Here is a 22,820-nt window from a genome sequence, read left to right on the forward strand (position 1 = left end):
TTTAAAATAGAAATTTTACATGTAAAAATATATCACTTTAACTTTACAAACGCTCAGAAAAGACCTGGGACCACTTTAAGTATTTTTTGCTACTAATCTCAACGCAACGACAAAATTGAAAGAGACACTCGCCGCATTTCCCATTAGCCCGACTTGTCCTGTTCCTAGAGCGCAAATTTTTGAAGGGCGCAAAATTTAAAAATTAACTATTTTTATTTTTATCATGTGGAAAAGTAAAAATAATGAAGAGGAAATAGATTTTTCTTTGTTTACATTTGATAGACGCGCTGTGACTTCGAATTTATGTAGTAATAACGCAATAGCGTAAGAAATCTTAAATTTGGGGAGGCCCATTTTATGTCAACAGAACAGAACGCAAAGATCCCCTGCAGGGCTTCTAACTCGTTCCTACTCTCAATGCTACCCATTACCCTTACTCTTACTCCTATTACTACTTATACTATGGATCCGTATAGTAAAACTGCACGAAATTCAGATCATGTTTCCATTTTTTTTTTCGTAGTTGTAACTATACAATATGTATAAAGCTGGCTGCAAATAATAATAATAATTAGTGTAACTGTAATAAATTGTTAATTCACTAATTAAGCATAATTTAGTTAAGTTTTATTATTAAGCTAGGCATGAACGGGTTGAGAAACACTTAATTGTTGGGGGCGCCGACAGAAAAAGTGCCTAGGGACGCAAAACTCCTAAATGCGGCACTGGCTAAGCTGTGAATATGTCGTGTCCAATACGATGAATGATGTGATTTAATTAATAAAATTAATAATAACAGTAACAACAAGTTTTGGATATATAATATGTTGAATTGAAATTTGGTGAAAATGACAAGCTGATGACAAATGAAAATGATTCATTTATTTGAATCATGGACAATGAATTTTTGGTAGCAGGTCAATGAGAAATTAATTATATTTTCATTTTCATTTTTTTCAACACAATTTACAGTTTATTTACATTTTCAGACATAAAATAATTTCTATTTTGTGTTTGTTCTTTCCTTTTGTGTCTTTCTTAATGAATAAACTTACAGATTGTTACTTTGACCGCATTCCTATGGATCACTTTATCTGACGTTAATCTATGCGCTTTGTATTTCATCAGCCAGCCTTCGATTCATTCAAATAGGAAATCAATGACCAATGCCTAGAACAAACTACAGAAGGACATGTTAGACAGAGTCAACCAACGGCGCCAAGGTAGAAAGTACTCTGCGCGACTCTTAATTATCACACCTACTTTACCCATTTTTATAAGGGTAACGCATATAGTTGGTTAGTTTCGTATTCTTGATCAGCGGCATGGGCGCCGATTATGGGGACTTGAGGGGGCCCGGGCCCTCAAAGCCCATGTGGGCCCCCCTTATTGTATTTAAGAATATTCAATATTTGGCATAATTTGAATGCAATTTGTCTTAAAATCCTCATATATGCCTTCTGCATCTGAATGGGCCCCTCCAAATTTACAGAGAAATCGGCGCCCTTGATCAGCGGCAAGAATGATTTAATTTTTAAGAAGCATTCGTATTCCACGCTATAAGTTTATTCTAATTCTGTTGATTCTGTTCGAGCTGTCTGGTCGTCCATAGCCTACAGTAGCGTAGCCAGGATGTGTGTTTGGGGGGGGGCAAGTGCTGTTATAGGTACATATATAAAAATTACAAACAAAAAATATATAAACATAAAAATATATATATATATAAATTACAAACATCAAAGTACCAAAGTACATTGTCGGACCTCTTTGGGGGGGCGGCCCCTCTGGGCTTCCCCTTCCCTACGCCATTGATAGCCTAAGTTACATCTTCCCAAAAGCATACTATATTACACCGAGAGAATTATCGATTGAGAACTGCAAAGTGTTCCAGGCAAGTGCTGTATATACTCTTACCTAACTTCACCCCTTATCTTTCACCCTCTTACATCACAATCTATTTCCAATTGAAAAGTGTTTAATTTCATTTGTTAAGTAACCCAGGTCATAAACACATTCTGCTCTACAGATTTTTGTTTACAAAATCCTGGGATGAGCTTTTACTTTTGTTACATCGAGCTGCAAGAACTGATGAGACCATACTGCACAATACGGATTCTCCGAAAGTAAAAAAGAATTTTTTCGTTGTGTTGACTCTTTCTCGTACAGAATGAAACCCTCGAAGCTGGATACTTATAAACTTTTCTGTTTTCACACTTGTATACTTGGTTCTTTTAAGTCCACTTAGCTTATATCAGCGACTGAGCCTACAGTGTTAGTTTTTTCTCAGGGATATGGTTTTAAAATCTAGAAGTTTTAAAAGCAAGTTAGTCCAAGATATCGTGCATATATTATATACTTTTCTATAAGAGCTACATATAGGCTATATACTATATATAGGCTTCCAGGCCCGAAACCAGCCACAGAGATTGGGGGAAGGGGGGCATGAATATGTTAGGTGGACCAAGTCATTAAAAATTCTCTTACAAATATCTAAATTGTGTTATTTGTATTAATAATAGTATTTTGTGTTGATGTCTGGAGGGGCCACGAAAAGTTTAAGGGGACATGCCTCTCTAGCCCCCTTTGGTTACGGTCCTGTCGGCTTCTATTCAAAAGAAGGCGGCCCCTCTGGGCTTCCCCTTCCCTACGCCATTGATAGCCTAAGTTACATCTTCCCAAAAGCATACTATATTACACCGAGAGAATTATCGATTGAGAACTGCAAAGTGTTCCAGGCAAGTGCTGTATATACTCTTACCTAACTTCACCCCTTATCTTTCACCCTCTTACATCACAATCTATTTCCAATTGAAAAGTGTTTAATTTCATTTGTTAAGTAACCCAGGTCATAAACACATTCTGCTCTACAGATTTTTGTTTACAAAATCCTGGGATGAGCTTTTACTTTTGTTACATCGAGCTGCAAGAACTGATGAGACCATACTGCACAATACGGATTCTCCGAAAGTAAAAAAGAATTTTTTCGTTGTGTTGACTCTTTCTCGTACAGAATGAAACCCTCGAAGCTGGATACTTATAAACTTTTCTGTTTTCACACTTGTATACTTGGTTCTTTTAAGTCCACTTAGCTTATATCAGCGACTGAGCCTACAGTGTTAGTTTTTTCTCAGGGATATGGTTTTAAAATCTAGAAGTTTTAAAAGCAAGTTAGTCCAAGATATCGTGCATATATTATATACTTTTCTATAAGAGCTACATATAGGCTATATACTATATATAGGCTTCCAGGCCCGAAACCAGCCACAGAGATTGGGGGAAGGGGGGCATGAATATGTTAGGTGGACCAAGTCATTAAAAATTCTCTTACAAATATCTAAATTGTGTTATTTGTATTAATAATAGTATTTTGTGTTGATGTCTGGAGGGGCCACGAAAAGTTTAAGGGGACATGCCTCTCTAGCCCCCTTTGGTTACGGTCCTGTCGGCTTCTATTCAAAAGAAGGTTTCCTGAGGGTTACGAGGCATAAGCCCAGCGGGAAAGTTCTGTTCAGATGTGCATGAATTCAAGGCAATGAAATCTTAATTTAGGCTTAGTTTTGTAATTATCCCCAAAATTGACATTCTAGTGCAAACTAATTCAGATTCCGGCAATTTAAATTTCTTTTCCGGCAAGCACTTACAACCAATGGCACGAACTTCTTAATAGTTTTGAGGTAGGTTCAGGCATCTGCACAAAATGTCACGTATCCTATAAATGACGTTTTCTCTAAGAAATAGCTTCTGTTACATATCCAAAATTTTTGAAGATTTCAATAAAAGGAGGCAGTACTCACATTTATTTTCAATGTTTTTGTTCAATAATAGCAGAAAATAATTAAACTCAAAGAAAGGAACTTCATTATTGTGTAACTTTCTTCCGCCGTCAACACTGTGACAAAGAAATTTATAAAATATTTTAACATACAACAACTTTTTAATTTCTGATTGTTTAAGTTTTTGAGGAAAACGATTCTCTCGATTCCCCTGGATTTGTGCACAATGCAATCGACTCTACATATTAAAACGCAAATATTCCATTGTGTTGACGCAAACAGCTACGGGATGGCACATGTAGCCTATCTACAGCTTAACGTGAGTTACGACCAATTTGAATTTCCATTGGGAAAATAACTTGTAACTCATAGCAAACTCTATATCGTCGACTATTACCGCGATAAAATCTTGTATTGTCAATATTATTTGTAGTGTAGGGAGTAGTATCGTTGCCCAATAGTAGAGAGTTACTTGCTGTGTGATTGTCACTGCGTCTGTTTTATTTTATGAGCTTAATGCAGAGATCATCGTATTGTGCGGAGTCTCCCATTTTCCTCTACTCCATTACCGAGTCCGATAATGGACACTTACATAATATAGACACGGTTCTTGTCCTGATAAAAATACATAGATCATCATGGGACAGAACTCTCCCTTTTACGGATATGGACAATCACTTTCCCCTTCCCCTAAAGCATTGTATTCACTTGTTCGACTTAGTTACACGGCTAATCACATGCCTGCAGTGGCTACAAAATAGATACGACTACGTCGAACTCGTTTTTTTTTTTTTATTCTGTTCAATTATTTCATTCATAATTGAAGGCCATTGTTCGATTTACTCTTCTTTGGTTAATTCGAAATCGAAAAGCAATTTCAATTCAAAGATGTCCAAGCAGATATGTTACGTTATAGGAGAATAAATGCAAGATAAAGTTAAAATAGCAAGAATAAAGGGGGGAAGAAAACGATGTTGGGTAAGAGACTTTCAGAAAGAGGTATTAAAGGAACAGTGGCGGATCTAGGTCAGGGCCAGGGGGGACCTAGGCCCCCACTTTTTTTCGTGACAAAATAATTTAAGCTACTATTTATATATTTTTCAAAGTTTATATATACCTTTCAAAGTCTGTTTACTGGCTGCCCTCCAGTTTTTACTTTCTAGATCCGCCACTGTAAAGGGATTCAAGTTGAGAACAGCCCATTATTAAAATAAAAATTTTACGAATAAAATATATTGCTTCTTAAAAAACGCAATGAGATCGATCCTTATTGTAACATGCTTCTATCAATGTCTGCAAAAGCACTGTATGCGAGCTAGTAGTTCTGTGAGGGCTCTTGGTAATGGGGCGTTTACACTTGGTCGATTTAGTCGCACGACTAAATCGACTCGCTGCATTTGCCACTAAATCGAAGCAACTAGGCCGAATCAGATCGATGGATGTGTTCAATTACTTCAACCACAGAAAATAGAACGTCTTTCAATTCAGTTGCTAGTCGATTAGTCGCTTTCGATCAACAAGCGATTAAGTTGAATTCCCGTTTACACGGTCGATTAAGTTGAAAGTGACGTCAATTCAACTGAATCGAACGCAAATCGACTACGTGTAAACGCCCCATAAGGGAGGCACAAACACGCAGTTTTTAACAACCCCACCAACACACAAATAGCAGGGTATTGATTGCATTTTTGTCTGTGTCATGCCTGCAAGAGAAGAAAACTTTTTGAGTTTCTCTACATTGTAAAGTTGTAAGGTTTGATGATAGTATGTCAAACATTGTAATTTCATGAAACCACTCCAATCATAACCCGGTATCTATATTATTTACAATTCGGAAATAAATAAATAAATAAATAAATAAATAAATAATAATAGATAAACCAGAGTCAATTCCGTGTGCAAAATTTGCCGTTTTGCTTTTCATTTTTCATATCTGGTGAGTTATTCATCGACTTTTGAACATTTCTAGTGGTTTAAGTGTTTGAACTGATCACCAATGAGCTAATTTATTGACAATATCGATGGAATGGATCTCGGGTTCAATTCCCGATGGTGTGTGAACCTGCACGTGTAAACCTACTTCTTCCAAAGGCAAGAATTATTTTGTTACAAAGAGCTAAATTTAAATTTCTTTTCTACTTTAAGAAAATCAATACTTTAATATGATTACCTTTGCTGAAGCTTATTGTATTAACCTACAATTTTTGACAGCTTTTAATTATTTTTCACATTTGTTATTACTACGATAGAAATTAAGAATGAAGAATATTGAAAGGAAAAATTGTTAATTCAGAATGTTCATTATAAATTTGATTTGATTTTGACTTTAGTGCCCTTTTCGCAGCAAAGCTATAGGAGATATGGACCTACAGCTTAACGAGGAATCCGAATACACGCGCTTCTGCCGGAAAACGAACCCAGGCCTCCCACGCCAAAGGCGCGTACGCTAATCGTTTAGCCATTTTTATTACATAAATCGAGAAGAAATGTATATAGGTTTTGTAATTTAGGTACTGAAAGAGACAAACTATAACGAATGATTTAGAAGAAACTAGCAGGACAATATTATACTTGGTTTAGGACATGAAAAGAAACAAATATATTTTTTAAAATTTTTAAATTTATTCTACATCTATATAAAAATACATGTAGACGTTTCTTCCTTCTACATATGTTTCATCCTTGTTGCATTCCTAATCCTATCTATTATAAATCGTAGTAAAAATTTTCGTTTCTCAAAAATTCGTCCTCAAGTGAGTATCAATGTTTAGCGGGCCTCGTGCAATCAATTTTGAATGTTTCGCGTAGGTTGAGTGACGATTTTTGGCAAAATGTTAAATATGTTTTTCGTGCATTCGCGCTTCACATTTGCCATCTAGTGGAAGAATTTGATCTGCAGCTAGTTCGTCATTATTACCGAGCATTGTTTGACTAAATTATTCTCTTTATATACGTGTACAGTTTGAAATACATTTATTAAAATCGAAATTTCGATGTCTACCATGAAGTACGAATTTCAGTTGGGATAAATTTTAATAAAGAGCGGAGTTAAACACCGGGCATTAGGGACCGGATAAAGACATCTGAGGTAGGCGTGAGTAATGTTGCTTATTTTCTTCTTCGTAGCTAATGCAGAAATGAAAATACAATCTTCAAAATAAAATAATCTTTGAATGATTGTATCACTTTTGCTGTTCGTTAGATGCACAGTCAATCTCGATTGGAATAATTTTGGTAAATTTTTAAAAAATCAGGTACACGTATCAGTGACTAGGATATTTGCATGAAATTTCGCATTGTATATTATTTCTTTTTTGAGAAAATAAGTTCATATAATGCGAAATGTGTAGAATGTAGCAATGTAATGTGCTTTTACCTTAAATGTAATAGATTCTAGTGTACAATGTTATGCTTGACCATTACCTTTGTATACATTTGAATATTGTGATTACTGTGTATTTAGATAATTTATCTTGATAACTGTGTATTTAGATAATTTATCATCAAAATGGTAGAGATTCGCAGTATGGATAGTCGAGCTCCATTCTTTTGGCTTTTAAAAGCATATCGAGTTCTTATTAATAACCAGTATTGAAGGTTGATTACGCCATCTTGTAACTGGGTACAAGGGTAAACATCGTATTGCAGGTATAATGAATTCGACTTTAATGTAGATTTGCCTGACATATAAATGCGTATTAAATTTAATGAAAAACTATTTACTGTTATTGGTAAATGTTTATTCCAAGAAGTGAAAATTTTATATAGTTATTAAAAAAAAATGTAATTTGTGCTGGGAAAGGAAACTATAGAAGGCATTATTCAAAATTCAAAATAGAAAGCAAAGTATCATTCAATTTAATTTTATTAGTTGCAAAGTGGTGGGCATACATGTTTCGATCATTAAAAATATTGCACTTTAAATCGTGAAATGTTTTTCAAAACTTAAGGCTGTATTTTCACATACATGAAGTAATGGGTCAAAGTGAAGCTGTTAAAAATGTCTCATCATCGGGAGGTTCTAAGTGCGATAATTGTCTGAATTTTTCATGATTTTTTCACTTCTGTTGTACGGGTGGTAATAGTTAAGAACAGCTACTTCTCATCTCCCGTGCACGAGGATACATCTTACTGTTGCACTACCTAAACACCCTAAGTACAAGGGCAAGAACTCAGTCTATTACCCACTTTTTAACATCCTAGATAGTCAATGAATAATTCCTGAAAGTATGGCGTTTCTCGTCCTTCCCTAAATGGGAAGTACGGCTCCTTAACTATAACCGTACGGGTTGTTGGGACGGTACTTCTGAATCTATAGTTCTCAAAAAAACTTACTTCCGAAAATACTTCCTTCGGGATAATTTTGGAACTGGGGGCCAAAATCAGGTAAAATCACTATGTTTACAGAAGAAATGAGTTGATGTTACGTACTTCTAATTACTAAGTATTAACAACCTAAATCATCAAATACCGGAAATATATTATGAAAGTACGAATTTCAAGCAAAGAATTCTGGTTCCCCACATCCTAATATCCTAACCTGACCTACCAGAAACAGAAAATATAGCAAAACACGACATTTAAGCAAAAATATGCTCTAGTTTAGCTTTAGGGGGGGGGGGACAGGATTTTAACCGAGTTGTTTGCGATATTCTATTCAGATTCGGTTAGGTTAGGTTAATGACAATTGAGACTATTGCCGAGCGAGCGTTAGCAAGTGAAGGTGGGTTAGAGCCCCGCAGGACACGTTGTTTTCTCTCTCCGTTAGTGTTGGCCCCCCATTACTAGACAATTGCCCAAAAATATTCTGGCCCCTTCAGTTCCAAAATCATGCCCTTCCGTCAGTTTCGGTATCACAATTTAAATTTCAATTATAGCAGTGACATCAGTATGTTTTTGAAGAGTCAGTGAATGTGTTCCAAGATATGTAAACATGAGGTAAGACAATATTGTATCCATTAGTTTTCATGGGGCTCCTCTGTTTCTTTTCATAGTTTCATCCTACCAATTCTGCCATAATTTACTTTCTTTAATCATCCGTCGATTCTAGCATATAGAGAATGACAGTGGGTATTAAACTAGGTATTTCGTTTTCGGTTTCATTCTTTAAAGTAGATGACCGGTGGTTCTTGCTGCAGGGTTATTACCGTTTGGACTGACTGAGATAGTCGAGAATAGGGATCGTAGCGTCAAAGCGCGGGCAAATTTTCGGTAAATCGCGTTAATGCTCCGTTTGGTTAATCTTGATTCCTCCGTAAACAAATGAAAGATTTGAAAAGTTTTTTTAAGCTTACAATATGATATAGCAACGAGACGATAGCTCATAAGCTTCATGAGAATGGCGACCACTGGTCTAGAGCATATATGCATCCAAAATGACTGAGATTTAAAAAAAAAAGTGCAAATTAAGAATCTAAATTCCACGAAATCATGATTGTAAGGATACAATAAGGATTGTACTTTCTGGGAAAATCGTAACCTAATGTGCCGGAATACTTGACACCTACACACCAACTTAGCTATAGATGACGATTAGGTTAGTAGAAGGGGTCTGGAAGCACGTAAGCAACATAAAATTTACAGAATTGGATGATGCAAGTACTTAGACGTAACCTAACCTATCCTGAACTAACCTAATATTAGTAGAAATAACCCAAATTCTATCATTTTTGAAGAAATTATGCTGGACCCCTACACTAATATAATGCAAACTAAACTAACCTAACCAAAACACCTAATGTGAACAGAAATTACCGAAGTTGTAACAATTTTTTAAAAACAATTGCTGGACACCTTCTGCTAAACATTAGTCGATGATTATAATTAAAACCAGAAGATAATGATGAATGTTTTAAAACTGTTATTTTATTAGCTACCGTCCATTCTTAACAGTTAGCTTCACGATTTGCTTCGTGGTCCACAATAAAGGACGAGATCCCGGATGGTCGGAGGCAGATTAACATACGAGCACATGGCATAGAGACGGACGCTGTTACTACAGTTGCATTAGTTACTGTCTACAGCTTTACTTTCTTCGAATTGAGTTTTTTCTTTTTCACATTCTCAGGATAACTAAGTTAATTTGCTCAGTTGTTTTTAGCCATGCTGTTAAGTTTGGTATTTCATAGTATATACGTACGCGGCATCTCAGTAAATCACAATCAGTTATATTATAGAAAGTGCAGTTAACTCTTTTCCACTCCAAATGTGTAGTGTTTACACCAGGGATGCAAATAAGGAACAACATTTTACTAGCCCAAGAAAAACTAGTAGCCCGCATCCTAGTCCTTACTGTTTGAAATAAATACAGTGATATTAAAAACTCGCCCGCACAGGGCGAGTGGTTATTTGCGCCTCTGGTTTACACTGTAACGAATGTTTCGTGCCTTGGGAAAATTGCACAGGGATTAAAATGTCTTTATTATTATTATATCATAGTTCAAGTTGAATATGTTAAGAGCTCTTGAATTTAAAAAGAATATGTAATGAAAACAGTCATTGGAAATCAAACCGCTTCAAGTTTTTATAAGTGGATGCTTTGCTCCTGTTATGGTTTATTGCGTGTTAATTATGCTGATGTTGTTTCTATACTACTGCTGGGAATAAAGCTGGCGCCAACATAAGTAACTTCCTGAAATTTTATTTATTCAGTATTACTATTTTCGTGAATTAACGAATTCTACCTGTAAATTTTCCAAATATTATCACATAGATAGTTAGTACACATGTAATTATTGTTAATTTAAGTTGGTTCAGCTCTCACCAAGTAGAATTTGTGGAGGACAAACACCGTATATATGTGGGTTTTCTAGAGTTCTATCATTTCCTCCTAGTTCGTTCATTATCATTCTCTTGCCTTGGACTATAGTCGTGGACGTCATATATATATATATTGGATATTCTAAAACCGGCGCCCACGGACCACAGGGCCCTTCGGGGCTTCTGTCAGCCGCTATGGGGAATCAAAATTTCACTATATGGCAACATCGCATATTAACTTGCAACCATTAGAATTGCTCCACAAATCCATTAAACAGTTACATCGATTGTTAAGGTAATAAGGGGTGCTAATGTCAACGTCTATTGACTTTAACTGTCATCTGGCAAGAATCGATGTAATTATTTGATGGATTGGCAGATCTAATGTATGGTTCTTTATCTGCGACGTTGCCATATAGTGCAATTGTCGTCTCCAGACGAGGACTCGAAAGGTGTGCAAATATATATGGATCGAAAAAATCAAAAATTGTCCAATTAAATAGGACTATGTGTCAGAAGTTGTGCATTAACTAGTACAACATTCGTGAGTTTTTTCATAATTCTTGTACTTTCATCTTCATTCCCGCAAGGGCCTCAAAATTTTGCAATTATGAAAATATTGATTTTTTAAAAGTTGCCCAATGAAATCGAACTAGGTGTCAAAAGTTGGGTAATGACTAGATTGACTGCACCATTCATGATTTTTAAAATAATTTGCATCTTCATTCCCCGCAAGCGCCTGAAATTTTGCAGTTTTTATGGTATATTCTGAGGCATATTCTACAACATTTAGATGGCGCAACAGTGTGTCCTCAAAAGTTTTCGGTAACTATAGGAAAAAGTTTAAGCAATTGTGATAATTTACCAGTCGTTAATTTTCAAGCGAATGAAGGAATTTTCTCGGTCGTGGAAGAAAAAGACGTCAAACTGTAACATAGGCCAAAAATATATGGGATATTTGCAAAGCAATCTCTGCTGGTGAGTGTTCACCGAATTTTGCATCAAGAAATCCTGGAAAATTATCCCATGCAAGATGGATCACTACTACTAACGTAGTGCTTAGAGTGTACATAAGAACTACTGATCCATCTCCGAACTTGAAGGAGCTCGTTATATTAATCATGAAAGTGTATGCTCCTATGTGGTTTTACATTAAATATAACCTTACTATCCAGGATGCTCCTGTGAACTTATATCGTACTATAGCCTTTTCACGGTATTTAAGCAATGAACTGAAGTTCATTGTAGATAGGACAATGCAGCCAATGCTTTTTCGCGTATCCGGAGAATTTACTGGTACTTATGCTCGCTGATGATCGAAAGCTTATTTGAGAACTAGTTAAGCGTAGAATCCTTGACGCAAGGTCAAAAGCTCAAACCAAATAATTCCTGTACGCAAGTTCAATATTCCAGCAGTCCACTTTAGAGCTCAGGCTTACATTGACCTAATCAACTGGTAGAAACGCTAAGTAACCGAGCCACCCCCGACGAGCCATTTGTTGAAGGAGGATCTACAGAGATGTGTAACAGAAGATTCATCTGTCCTTCCGCCTGTTTTCCACTTGCCAAGCAGTCAAGAAGTGCATTAAAACTGTTACCGAAGCTTCATCTGAAGTGTGTGGTGTCTTATCTCGAGATAGATTTATCAGAGCAAGACTTTTGGATAGGTCAATTATGCTCACATTCGAAACAAAATCTGAATACAAACCAACGAGTTAGAGAGAGAATTTTCAAAGATAGGGTGGATGGGATAGGAGGATGAGCGGAACTCGATATGCAGGCACCTCCTCATGCTGAGTTCTGGGTGTTTTTGGGAACCAACAAAGCGGTGCATATCAAAAATAATTTCAATCCAAAATTATTAAATTTACATAAAGTATCTTAATATTATGTTCAATATATTTTTAAATATTACTGTGAAACTGCATTTTAAAACTTGTCTGAGGTAAGAAAGATGAAGGAAATGCGCTGTACCTTGGGACGGGATGTCACAAGGCTTCTAACAAGTGTTACTTCTAAATGATTCCATCGCTGTGACGCATCTCGAGCTACGTACGGCGATTTAACATTGTAAGAAGACTGCAGATAAGGGAATGGATTTCAGTAAAGAAGAAGCGAGAAAAGTTGTAAGTAGACTCCAATTTAGATGACATGAACTGTAAACTTGTTTATATATGTTAATTAAGACTATTATTCAATCTTCCTTTATGTCGTTTATTAATTCCATATTATTTATCTGCCGTTTGTCAAAATACATGTTCTGCTGCATATAATAACAGTATAAAATTCATAGTATTTCATATCCTTTGTATTCATTAATTTTTTACATTCATTTGTTCATTCTATTCATTAATTTCTTTAACCATATTTTATAGTATATATACTTCAGAAGCAGAACTACATTCATAAACATTAAATACTCACTTTTTATAAATTACTAAACTGACATATCGGAGATACATATTTTTGATTGGAGTTCACAGAAATACGAAGGAAGTTAGTTGCTTGGAGCAGAATCAGATAAAATTTAGCAACTCATATTATAATAATTTATAGCTACAATATTAAACAGTAAACACACGTTGTTTTAAAATTACTTAATTATGTCAGAATATCGTGACAAACTATAACAAATAAATATTATTTTCAATAGAATTAGAATCAAATATTAGCTAGTAATCTTCATAAAATTATTTAACGTCTATCTTTCAAGAATCACGGAGTAAAATCATATCAACAACTTTTATTTATTTTAAAAGAGAACGAAAGTGGCTCAGAATTTTAAGTCATTCTTGGCCAATACTTTGAAACAAGGTGCAGATAAAGTATAAGTCGGTCAAACTGAATTTGTGAAATATCATAATAACTTGATTCAAACATTAATAAACAAAGAGTTAATCAAAACAAAAGACAATCTGTAACGTTCCGTTACAGGTTACCCCGGCTTTGAAAAAAAACATTTGTTTTTTCTTCTTTCAAAAATGTATCAAATTAACGTAAAACTTTTTTACTTCACCTGGTATATCGGGAGGATAGCGACTCAGTATGTCGGCGATATAATTTTCTCTTCCCGGGATGTGTTCAAATTGTAAGTTATATCGTTGCAACTTTAAGATTAATTTCGTCGTTCTAGCGTCTAAATTTTTCATTGTGAAAGCACTTGTTACTGCGCTATTGTCGCAGTGGACAATAGTTTTTCTCCCTAATATATAACTTGAAAAGTATTCACAGAGATACAAGACCGAAGCTAATTCTAGTTGGAACACTGACATAGATAATTCATGGAGTTTCAAACGTCGACTGGCGTAGGCTATCACTACCGGATCAGTAGAATTATCTGGAAATTGGGCGAGAAAACCTGCCAAATTTCGAGCACAAGCGTCACTGTATATATGGAAATCCTTAGTGAAATCAGGTTGAGCTAAGGCTGGAGCCTCGCTGGCCAGAATTCGTAGAACATTGAAAGCTTTTAGTGCTTCTTCATCAAAAACAAATGGACGATCTTTTTTTAACAAATCAAACAGAGGTGCAGTCAGTTGAGCGAAATTTCTTATATGTCTATGACGCCAACCAATGAGACCTAAAAAGGCACGTAAATGCTTCTTGCTAGTTGGTATTGGAAAGTATTTTATGGGCTCATTCGACTTTGGATTGATTTTGACTTGCTTTCCATTGACTACATGACCCAAGAACACTATCTCTTTCATGTAGAATTTACATTTTTTAATGTTGAGGGAGAAATTTCCTTTATCAAAGATGGTAAAAACAGATTCCAAATGCTGTAAATGATCCTCAGGAGATGCTGAGAAACATAGAACGTCATCAAGATAGACTATAACGTAGTGTCGGGTGTTCATTGTGAAGAAACGGTTCATAGTTTCCTGAAAGATAGCAGGCGCCGAACGAAGTCCCATAGGAAGCACAAGCATACAATATTGCCTGCCCATATACACAAAACTCGTACACTGGTAAGACGATGGATGAAGCCGAACACCGTAATATCCTGAAGAACAATCAAAAGACGAAAATATGCTTGCCCCGGATAGACGTGATAACAGTTCCGTAATGGGCTCCACCTGCACCTTAGGAGAAATAACTTTTTGATTTAATCCCCTTAGATCGAGCACTGGGCGTACTCCTCCATTAGATTTGCGCACGCAATGCATGGGGTTGCGGTAGGGCGAAGCCATTTCTTTAGCAATACCATGTTCAACCCATTTGTTCAGTTCCTTCTCAAACTCGGATCTCATAGCTTGAGGTATCCCATATAAATTACCAACTACAGGCACATTATCTGTCAGCTCTATTTTGTACGGCTCCGTCTTAATACCTCTGGGATATTCAGTAAATAGATGTTTGTATTTGGAGAGAAGTTGAAATAATCTTAGTTTAATTTCTTCATTTAAATCTTCTCTTTCGTAAATCATTTTCCTCAATTCATCCTCGGTAACATTAGGCTCGGGAATAAGATAATTAATTTGAGGCTCTATTTCATTAGCTTCGTGATTATTATTATCATGAATAGATAAATGAATATGTGTAGGTTGCGCTGATTTAATAATAATTGCATTTCCATCCTTGTCTGTTAATTGTATCTCTTGTCGGCCACTATCTACTATACCTTGATATCTTCTTAAAAACGGGCTACCCAAAAGTAAATCAGGTTTCATTCCTTGAACGACAAATACGGGAACTTCAAACAAATGATCTTGTATACAGAAATTTAATAATTGCATTCCCTTAATGTGATACTGTTCGTTCCCAGCAAAAGTGCGAACTTTGATATCGGAATATGTTCTCAATTTAGCAGACGGAAATTTTGATTGAATTTGTTTCCAAATACGATCACTGAGTAAATTTATCTCGGCTCCCGAGTCTATTATTCCAGTTAAATTAATAGAGGCAACACTGCAAGAAAGAGTAGGAGACGGAAAACAATAATCATTAATTCCCAAAATAGCTTCTTGATCTACGTCTTCTTCTATGACAAACAATACGGTATAGTCTACTCCCTTAACATCATCTTTGGCAGAAGAATATTTACTAAGCAACTCATTTCGGAATTCCTCAGAACAATTGAATTGTTTTAGATTTCTAAAATTTTGTGTACCTATAGATTTTCCCGTTAAGGTACTCAAAATTGCACAGTTTCTTAACAGCTTAGTAACAATATAAGGTCCAGTATACGTTAACATATATTTATGAATTTTATTTTTAGAGGCCACCGACATCGGATGCGTTTTAAGCATCACTAGATCATTCTCCCGAATTAACAACTGCGAAGAATTAATTTGTTTATTTTTCTTTGTATTTCTTCTCTTGGAAGTATCTATTAGCACTTGTCGATCTTTTACGTCTAAAGACAATAATTCAGACGGCCACGGAAAGTGACGTTTGAAGTTGTTCGCGGCAGAGAAAGATATAAATTCTTCAGCAGGGCATTTTCCTGTGGAAACACTAAGGGAATTATTCAACAAATCTTGCACTTCCTTCAACATGCTGCTCCATTTTGTGTGATCCTGATGACATTTTAATCGGAGAATCCTATTCAATTCCCGATGCTGGCGTTCGATCAAACCATTCGCTTGTGGTGAGTAAGGTGACGTGAGGTGATGAGCTATGTGATACTTTTTACAATAATCACTCCATACCTTAGAGAGGAACTGTGGTCCCTGATCAGTAACGATATGTTCTGGATAAGGGAAGTTATGAAAATATAGACGTTCTAAAACACTGATTATTTCTTTCGTATGCGCCGTTCTAAGTGGATAGAAACACACAAATCTGGTATATACATCGACTACTGACAGAATGTATTTAAAACCTCTACTTTTAGGCAACTTTCCCACCAGATCTAAACACAGTTTTTCGTGCGGCTGATGCGCATCAATATGGCAAGTTTCCTTTATTATCGCACGATTTCGATATTTCGTTCTGGCGCAATCTAAACATTGTCTAATATGAAATGTGAAATCCCGCTTCTGTCCTCTCCAGTAAAATAACGATCTAGCGAATCCGACACATTTCTTTACTCCAAAATGTCCCTGTTCATGAATTTTTACCACAAATTCCGCAACAAGAGATTTCGGTATTACTAACAGCCATCTTTGATTCTTTTTATCTTTTACAAACAAAAGACCTTCCACTATAGTCACATTTTCCGGCCGGTTACCACTATCAATTACATTCCTTAATTTTCTACAATACTTGTCTGTAGCCTGCTCTTCTAAAATTTTATCCGATGAAAAGATGTCGGCATCTTCAGTATATACAAAATGAGATAAAACTTCGGTGACTTGTGGAGGGCTTTTCATCCTTTCGCAACCGTATCCCCCTTCTAGACCCGGTTGCTCACTGTGTTTCCCGAGTTAGCGGCTAATAATGCCTGCTCGGACGAGAGAATTTCTGGACTGCCATCAGTTGTTTGACAGCTCTGATCAGTACTATAACGTCTCCTGTTATTCCGATAATAAAAATTGTTACGCCCCTGAAAATTGTTATTAAAGTTTCTTCCTCTTCTCGAATATTGCCGTCCATTATCACTAGATCTACTAACTTGCATATTAGATTCATTATTTTTGGCCTTCCAATCGGTCTGTGCCACTCTTACATAAGGCGTTCTATTTACATTGTTGAAATTGCTTCGATTCGATGGCACTTCCACAGATGTCACCTCAATGAGTCGTTCTACTAGCTCTTCAATCGTTTTAATTGGTATTACCCTTACTAATCGAGATTCTTCTGGTGGGAGGCATGTTAAAACGATATTCACTAACTCCTTTTCATTATATTCCTCCACTATTCCCGAATATTTGTCAATTAATACACATACATATTCCAAAACCGTTGAGTATTTAGATTTGTCATATTTCATCGACAATAAATTTCTTATTTGAGCCCTTTCCAGAGTTTCAGATCGGTACTTAGCCTTAAACCGTTCTTCAAATTCCGCAAAGCTCGAAATCTCTTTCTCGATTTTCCGATACCATCCATAAGCCGATTTAGTTAGACATTGAGGCACGAGTGCAAATTTCTGTTCATCTGTTATTCCAAACAATCGGGATAATCTGTTGAATTCATCGAGAAAATTTCTAGCGCTACCAGGAGTCATCTGTCCCGAAAAACGCGGAAAATCACGCACATCTCGAGGTTTAAATGAGGAATCCGCTAAAGTAACTTCCTTACATTCATTTAACCTATGTGTTTTAGAGTTTGAATTTGAACAAAAATCTCCAGTCTGTAAAGGGTTAATCATAGAAGTAACGTTGAACGGGTTTCTATGCACATTTTCCAAATTAAAACTAGGAGATGACATATTACCAAACATCCAAGTTTCCCTTGGTTGACCATTACTTACACTATAAGGAAAATTACTCTTAGAACTAGCTACAGTCGTTAGCGTATGCGTAACACAGGTTACATTTGATGTAACAGTAGGTATTACAGTAACATCATTATTAAAATCGGATTGGTTAGGACTTACTAAATCACAGCTAGCATTCGTAACTTCAGATAGGTTTCCTTTTTTAGTTTTCAAATCATCTACTTCCTTCTGGAGTCTGCTTAATTTCTGGTTCACTTCTTCTGTATGTTGAACACATTGCATTTCAAACCCTTTTGTTTTGGTAGAGAGCTCTTCAATTTCTGTCTTACAAGTTTGCACTTCCTTTGCCAATTCCTCTCTTTTCCGACATTCGGTTGACACTGTTAAGTTTAACTGTACCATTTCATCCTCATGCTGTTCCATTCTCTTATTTACATGCTCCATCACAGATTCAATCTTTCCCACTTCTTTGATCAATTCCTCCTTCCACTCCTTTTCCATCGTATCCATCCGGTCTTTGATATCTTGGAATTGCTTACTATGAGTCTCCTTAATAATAGTAACATCTTCCCTAAGTAATTTATTTTCCTCCTTCAGAGCATTAACAACAGTAAAAGTGATATTAGACTGTTGCTCCATACACTTCAATTGTTTCATTATCATTTCTAGAGTCAGACCTTGTTCTTGTTCTTGTTTATTACCACTAGAAGCTGTAACATCATCAGAATTCTGTTCAGATTCATCATCTACTTCTTCATCTGTTGTTTCTTCACTTCTTACAGATTTTGCCTTTCTTCCCTTCTTACATTTGTTGCAAAACCAGTCAACTTGCATTTTGCTCAATTGGTCATATTTAGCATCTGGGATATTCACACAACAAAAGTGAAACCAACTTTTACATGTCCCACACATCACAGAGTTCACCAAGTCTTTATCTTGTAAAGCTGAACTATCACAACACGCATAAGTTTCACTACCACTGTGTCCTTTCTTTCCTCTAAGAACTTTCATCTTGATTCCATGTTGATTCTAACTCCTAACAACAACAACTTCGTCTTCGTTCCTCTTCTCTGTTTTCTCACTCTGTCTTCACTGACTGTCATTCCTACGTTGAACTACATCGTTGGTCTACGTAGTTTACGTTGTCCTAGAAAACGGTCGCCAAAACTTGCGCTGTACCTTGGGACGGGATGTCACAAGGCTTCTAACAAGTGTTACTTCTAAATGATTCCATCGCTGTGACGCATCTCGAGCTACGTACGGCGATTTAACATTGTAAGAAGACTGCAGATAAGGGAATGGATTTCAGTAAAGAAGAAGCGAGAAAAGTTGTAAGTAGACTCCAATTTAGATGACATGAACTGTAAACTTGTTTATATATGTTAATTAAGACTATTATTCAATCTTCCTTTATGTCGTTTATTAATTCCATATTATTTATCTGCCGTTTGTCAAAATACATGTTCTGCTGCATATAATAACAGTATAAAATTCATAGTATTTCATATCCTTTGTATTCATTAATTTTTTACATTCATTTGTTCATTCTATTCATTAATTTCTTTAACCATATTTTATAGTATATATACTTCAGAAGCAGAACTACATTCATAAACATTAAATACTCACTTTTTATAAATTACTAAACTGACATATCGGAGATACATATTTTTGATTGGAGTTCACAGAAATACGAAGGAAGTTAGTTGCTTGGAGCAGAATCAGATAAAATTTAGCAACTCATATTATAATAATTTATAGCTACAATATTAAACAGTAAACACACGTTGTTTTAAAATTACTTAATTATGTCAGAATATCGTGACAAACTATAACAAATAAATATTATTTTCAATAGAATTAGAATCAAATATTAGCTAGTAATCTTCATAAAATTATTTAACGTCTATCTTTCAAGAATCACGGAGTAAAATCATATCAACAACTTTTATTTATTTTAAAAGAGAACGAAAGTGGCTCAGAATTTTAAGTCATTCTTGGCCAATACTTTGAAACAAGGTGCAGATAAAGTATAAGTCGGTCAAACTGAATTTGTGAAATATCATAATAACTTGATTCAAACATTAATAAACAAAGAGTTAATCAAAACAAAAGACAATCTGTAACGTTCCGTTACAGAAAAATATTTTTAAAAATCATCGAAATTATGCTAGTCACGCACAAGGCTTGAAATCTAATAGTATTTTATTTAACAATTCTTGAAAATTGTCAGTATCTTCATTGAATTTTGAGATTTACTCTATAAATTCCAAAATTTTAAGGCCTCTGCAGGTAATAAGATAAAGCACAAAACTTATTTCAAAACCATAGGTGTTATGATAGCGAACACAACTCTTTCTTACGCAGGTGTGAAGTGATTTGGCGGATTTTTTTTTTAATATTTTAAGTGGAATTTAAAAATTTACCGTAAAAACTGCAAAAATTTCAGGCCCCTGCGGGGAATGAAGATGCAAATTATTTTAAAAGTCATGAATAGTGAAGTCAATCTAATCATTATCCAGTTTTTGACACCTAGTTCGATTTCATTGAGCAACTTTAAAAAAAATTCAATATTTTCAAAAAAATTAAATTTTCATAAAAAAAATTGCAAAATTTTGAGGCCCTTGCGGGGAATGAAGATGAAGTACAAAAATTATGAAAAGATTCACGAATGTTACAATACACAAGTTATGACACCTAGTGCTGTTGGACAACTTTTGATTTTTTCGATCCACCCTTATATATATAGGCGTTTTATGTAAACGGTATCGCATCGCAGTTTCCGTCACAAAACCCTGGAAGTGCAGTGCATCATTTTTAATAATTCATCACCGAAGTTTCCTATTTTTGCAACAGAAAACAGTAGTTATTGCCTTGACAGAACGATTCTGTTTCGATCTTACAAACAGTTCATACTCAGTGATTAATACCTTAGGAAACCCAAGGTGTCTTTTGGTTCTCAAGAACCCAATCTACTACTGACTACAACTGAATTATTGGAAACAGGACGTAGAACTGATGACTGAGATCGTATTTTCTTCGGCACTTTATTCTATCTGTAAAGATAGTGCTTCAGTGGAGTCTCGAAATCCAAGACTCGAGCCTACTTTTCCGAAACTAGATTACAAGCTAAAATACAACGCTTCATTAGTGACTTGTTTTTGCTCTCCTATTTTTCATATTTGTTCCATAGCATTAGCCCAGAATTATATATTCGTTTTGCTATGCTCACTATGTTTACACTGAAAATAGTAATTTAAAAAATCGGTTTAAAGAATGGGAAATTAATTGAATCCGAGTAATAGTTGGCTATAATTAGAAACTGAATATTTGTGCAAAATAAGTTATTTTATTTTTTATCGTAAAAAATGCGGGTTGCTTCGTGGAGTGCGTAGTTCGAATTCCCCGTTTCTTAAAGTCATTACTGATTCAAAACTTAACTTAAAAATAAAATACATATGGACACATCCATAAACAGCTACCAGCGTAAACAATCAGTAGAATTTCAAAATTAGAACGTTTTAAACAAATAATTACTGTTATTTTATCCTTCTTTTGTTTTTCATTACCATACATGTTTGTAAAGCACAAAAAAATGTTTATTATTTCATGGAATGAAATAGACAATAATAATTTCCTTGGTTGCCGAGAGTGCGATATAAAACTTATAAATTGCGATGCAGATTTAAATTTGTTCCGCATTTTGCTACGAGATGGAAAAAAAGATTATATATATTAGCGTCTTTTAATTGTTTAAATAAATTAATTGTTTAAATATTTATTATTATTTAATGAGATCGATACCAATGTGGTTGGCCTGGTGAAGAAAATAAATTTCAGTCCGAACTTGAAGCATTGTTTTGTAAGTGATAGACATGTCGCATTTCATGTTAATAGATTTGTTGCATATTGCCGCTTGATTCAAAAGGATGCATATTAGATACTTACTAAAATTATACTTTCATATGTCTATGTGTGAAACCCAATATTTGAAGATTTTGATCAATACAATAGATATGTGTGTGTGGCAGTGGCTTAATAAATTTCAATGGAACTAATTTGCTACATATTTTCGATGTTAAATTACATTGAACTATATCCGATTTCTAGTAGGAGTTTGTATTGTTTGGATCCCACCTTAAGGGGGCAGACTACTAAATATTTTTCAAAAGCTAACAAATTTTCTTTTGCAAGTTTTTCATAAGTAAAAAGAGTATATTTTAAATAATATTCGTATTTTAATTCTACTGATAATTAAAAATTATTTATTTTCTACTCTTTATTACAAAATAAATACAAATATTATTTAAAGAGTAGTTTACAAGGAACACAGACAGCATGATAAGTCATCAATTGCCGTTGAGTTCATTTTTCTAGTCGCTGGCATAACCTAGATTTTTGGGTAATTCAGATTCTGGTTACACTGTCATTTCTATGGATGGCAATACTGAAAATTCTTCCAATTCGTATTTTCGGGTGTAGAATAACATTACTGAGGTATGTTACATTTCATTATCTCCTTTTACTTACGAAAAAGTTGCAAAAGAAAATTTGTTAGCTTTTGAAAAATATTTAGTAGGCTGTCTCCTTAAGCTGCAGCTGCAATGCCGAAGCCTCCCTCTCGGGTCAAGTGGCCATTGTGTGCATTTTTCGTGCATGTTGTCCAGGTCAGTGATGCCAGGTTTAAAGATTAAAAAGTAGCGAGGTTGTGCTTCAAATGTAGTGGATTTGAACTATTTGCAAACCAAACATAAAAACGAATTACAGAAAGCGCGCTCAGACGATAGCCTTTCGGGAGACTTTGAATTTAGCATAAAGAAGCCGTCATAAAGTTCGTGGTCCCTTTGGAAGAAGAAAAAGCTAAACGTTGCCATGCGTAGTGCCTTCCTTTCCTCTCCCTCTCTTTCTCTTCCATCCCTCCGTCTATCTGTGTGTTTGTTTGTGTGCTTGCATTTCTTTGTTAT

The 22,820-nt window shown here is 35.2% G+C and overlaps 2 protein-coding genes across 8 annotated transcripts in view; one reads left to right on the forward strand and one right to left on the reverse strand.

The window, feature by feature from the left end:
- Positions 1-6,595: 6,595 nt before the first annotated feature.
- The window catches only part of SCCRO4 (DCN1-like protein SCCRO4), a 92,226-nt gene continuing 76,001 nt past the window's right edge, over positions 6,596-22,820 (forward strand). The window contains exon 1 of one of the 7 annotated variants that reach the window (XM_081752693.1): positions 6,596-6,861. The gene's annotated coding sequence lies outside the window, so the exon portion shown is untranslated. Of the gene's footprint in view, positions 6,868-6,887; positions 7,028-22,820 lie in introns of those variants that run through there. The other 6 variants (XM_081752689.1, XM_081752688.1, XM_081752695.1 and 3 more) reach the window with 6 other exon arrangements.
- Positions 13,508-16,846, reverse strand: LOC145682314 (uncharacterized). Its single transcript, XM_081753890.1, has one exon. It carries the CDS (start codon positions 16,844-16,846, stop codon positions 13,508-13,510), a length of 3,339 nt encoding a protein of 1,112 aa, XP_081610016.1.

This window comes from Thermobia domestica, chromosome 3, assembly GCF_964235325.1.
Source record: "Thermobia domestica chromosome 3, izTheDome1.hap1.1, whole genome shotgun sequence".
Classification (NCBI taxonomy): domain Eukaryota; kingdom Metazoa; phylum Arthropoda; class Insecta; order Zygentoma; family Lepismatidae; genus Thermobia; species Thermobia domestica.

What these genes read in the sequence shown, in the direction of transcription:
- LOC145682314 (XM_081753890.1), bottom strand. Translation starts at nt 16,846, where the DNA reads ATGAAAAGCCCTCCACAAGTCACCGAAGTTTTATCTCATTTTGTATAT.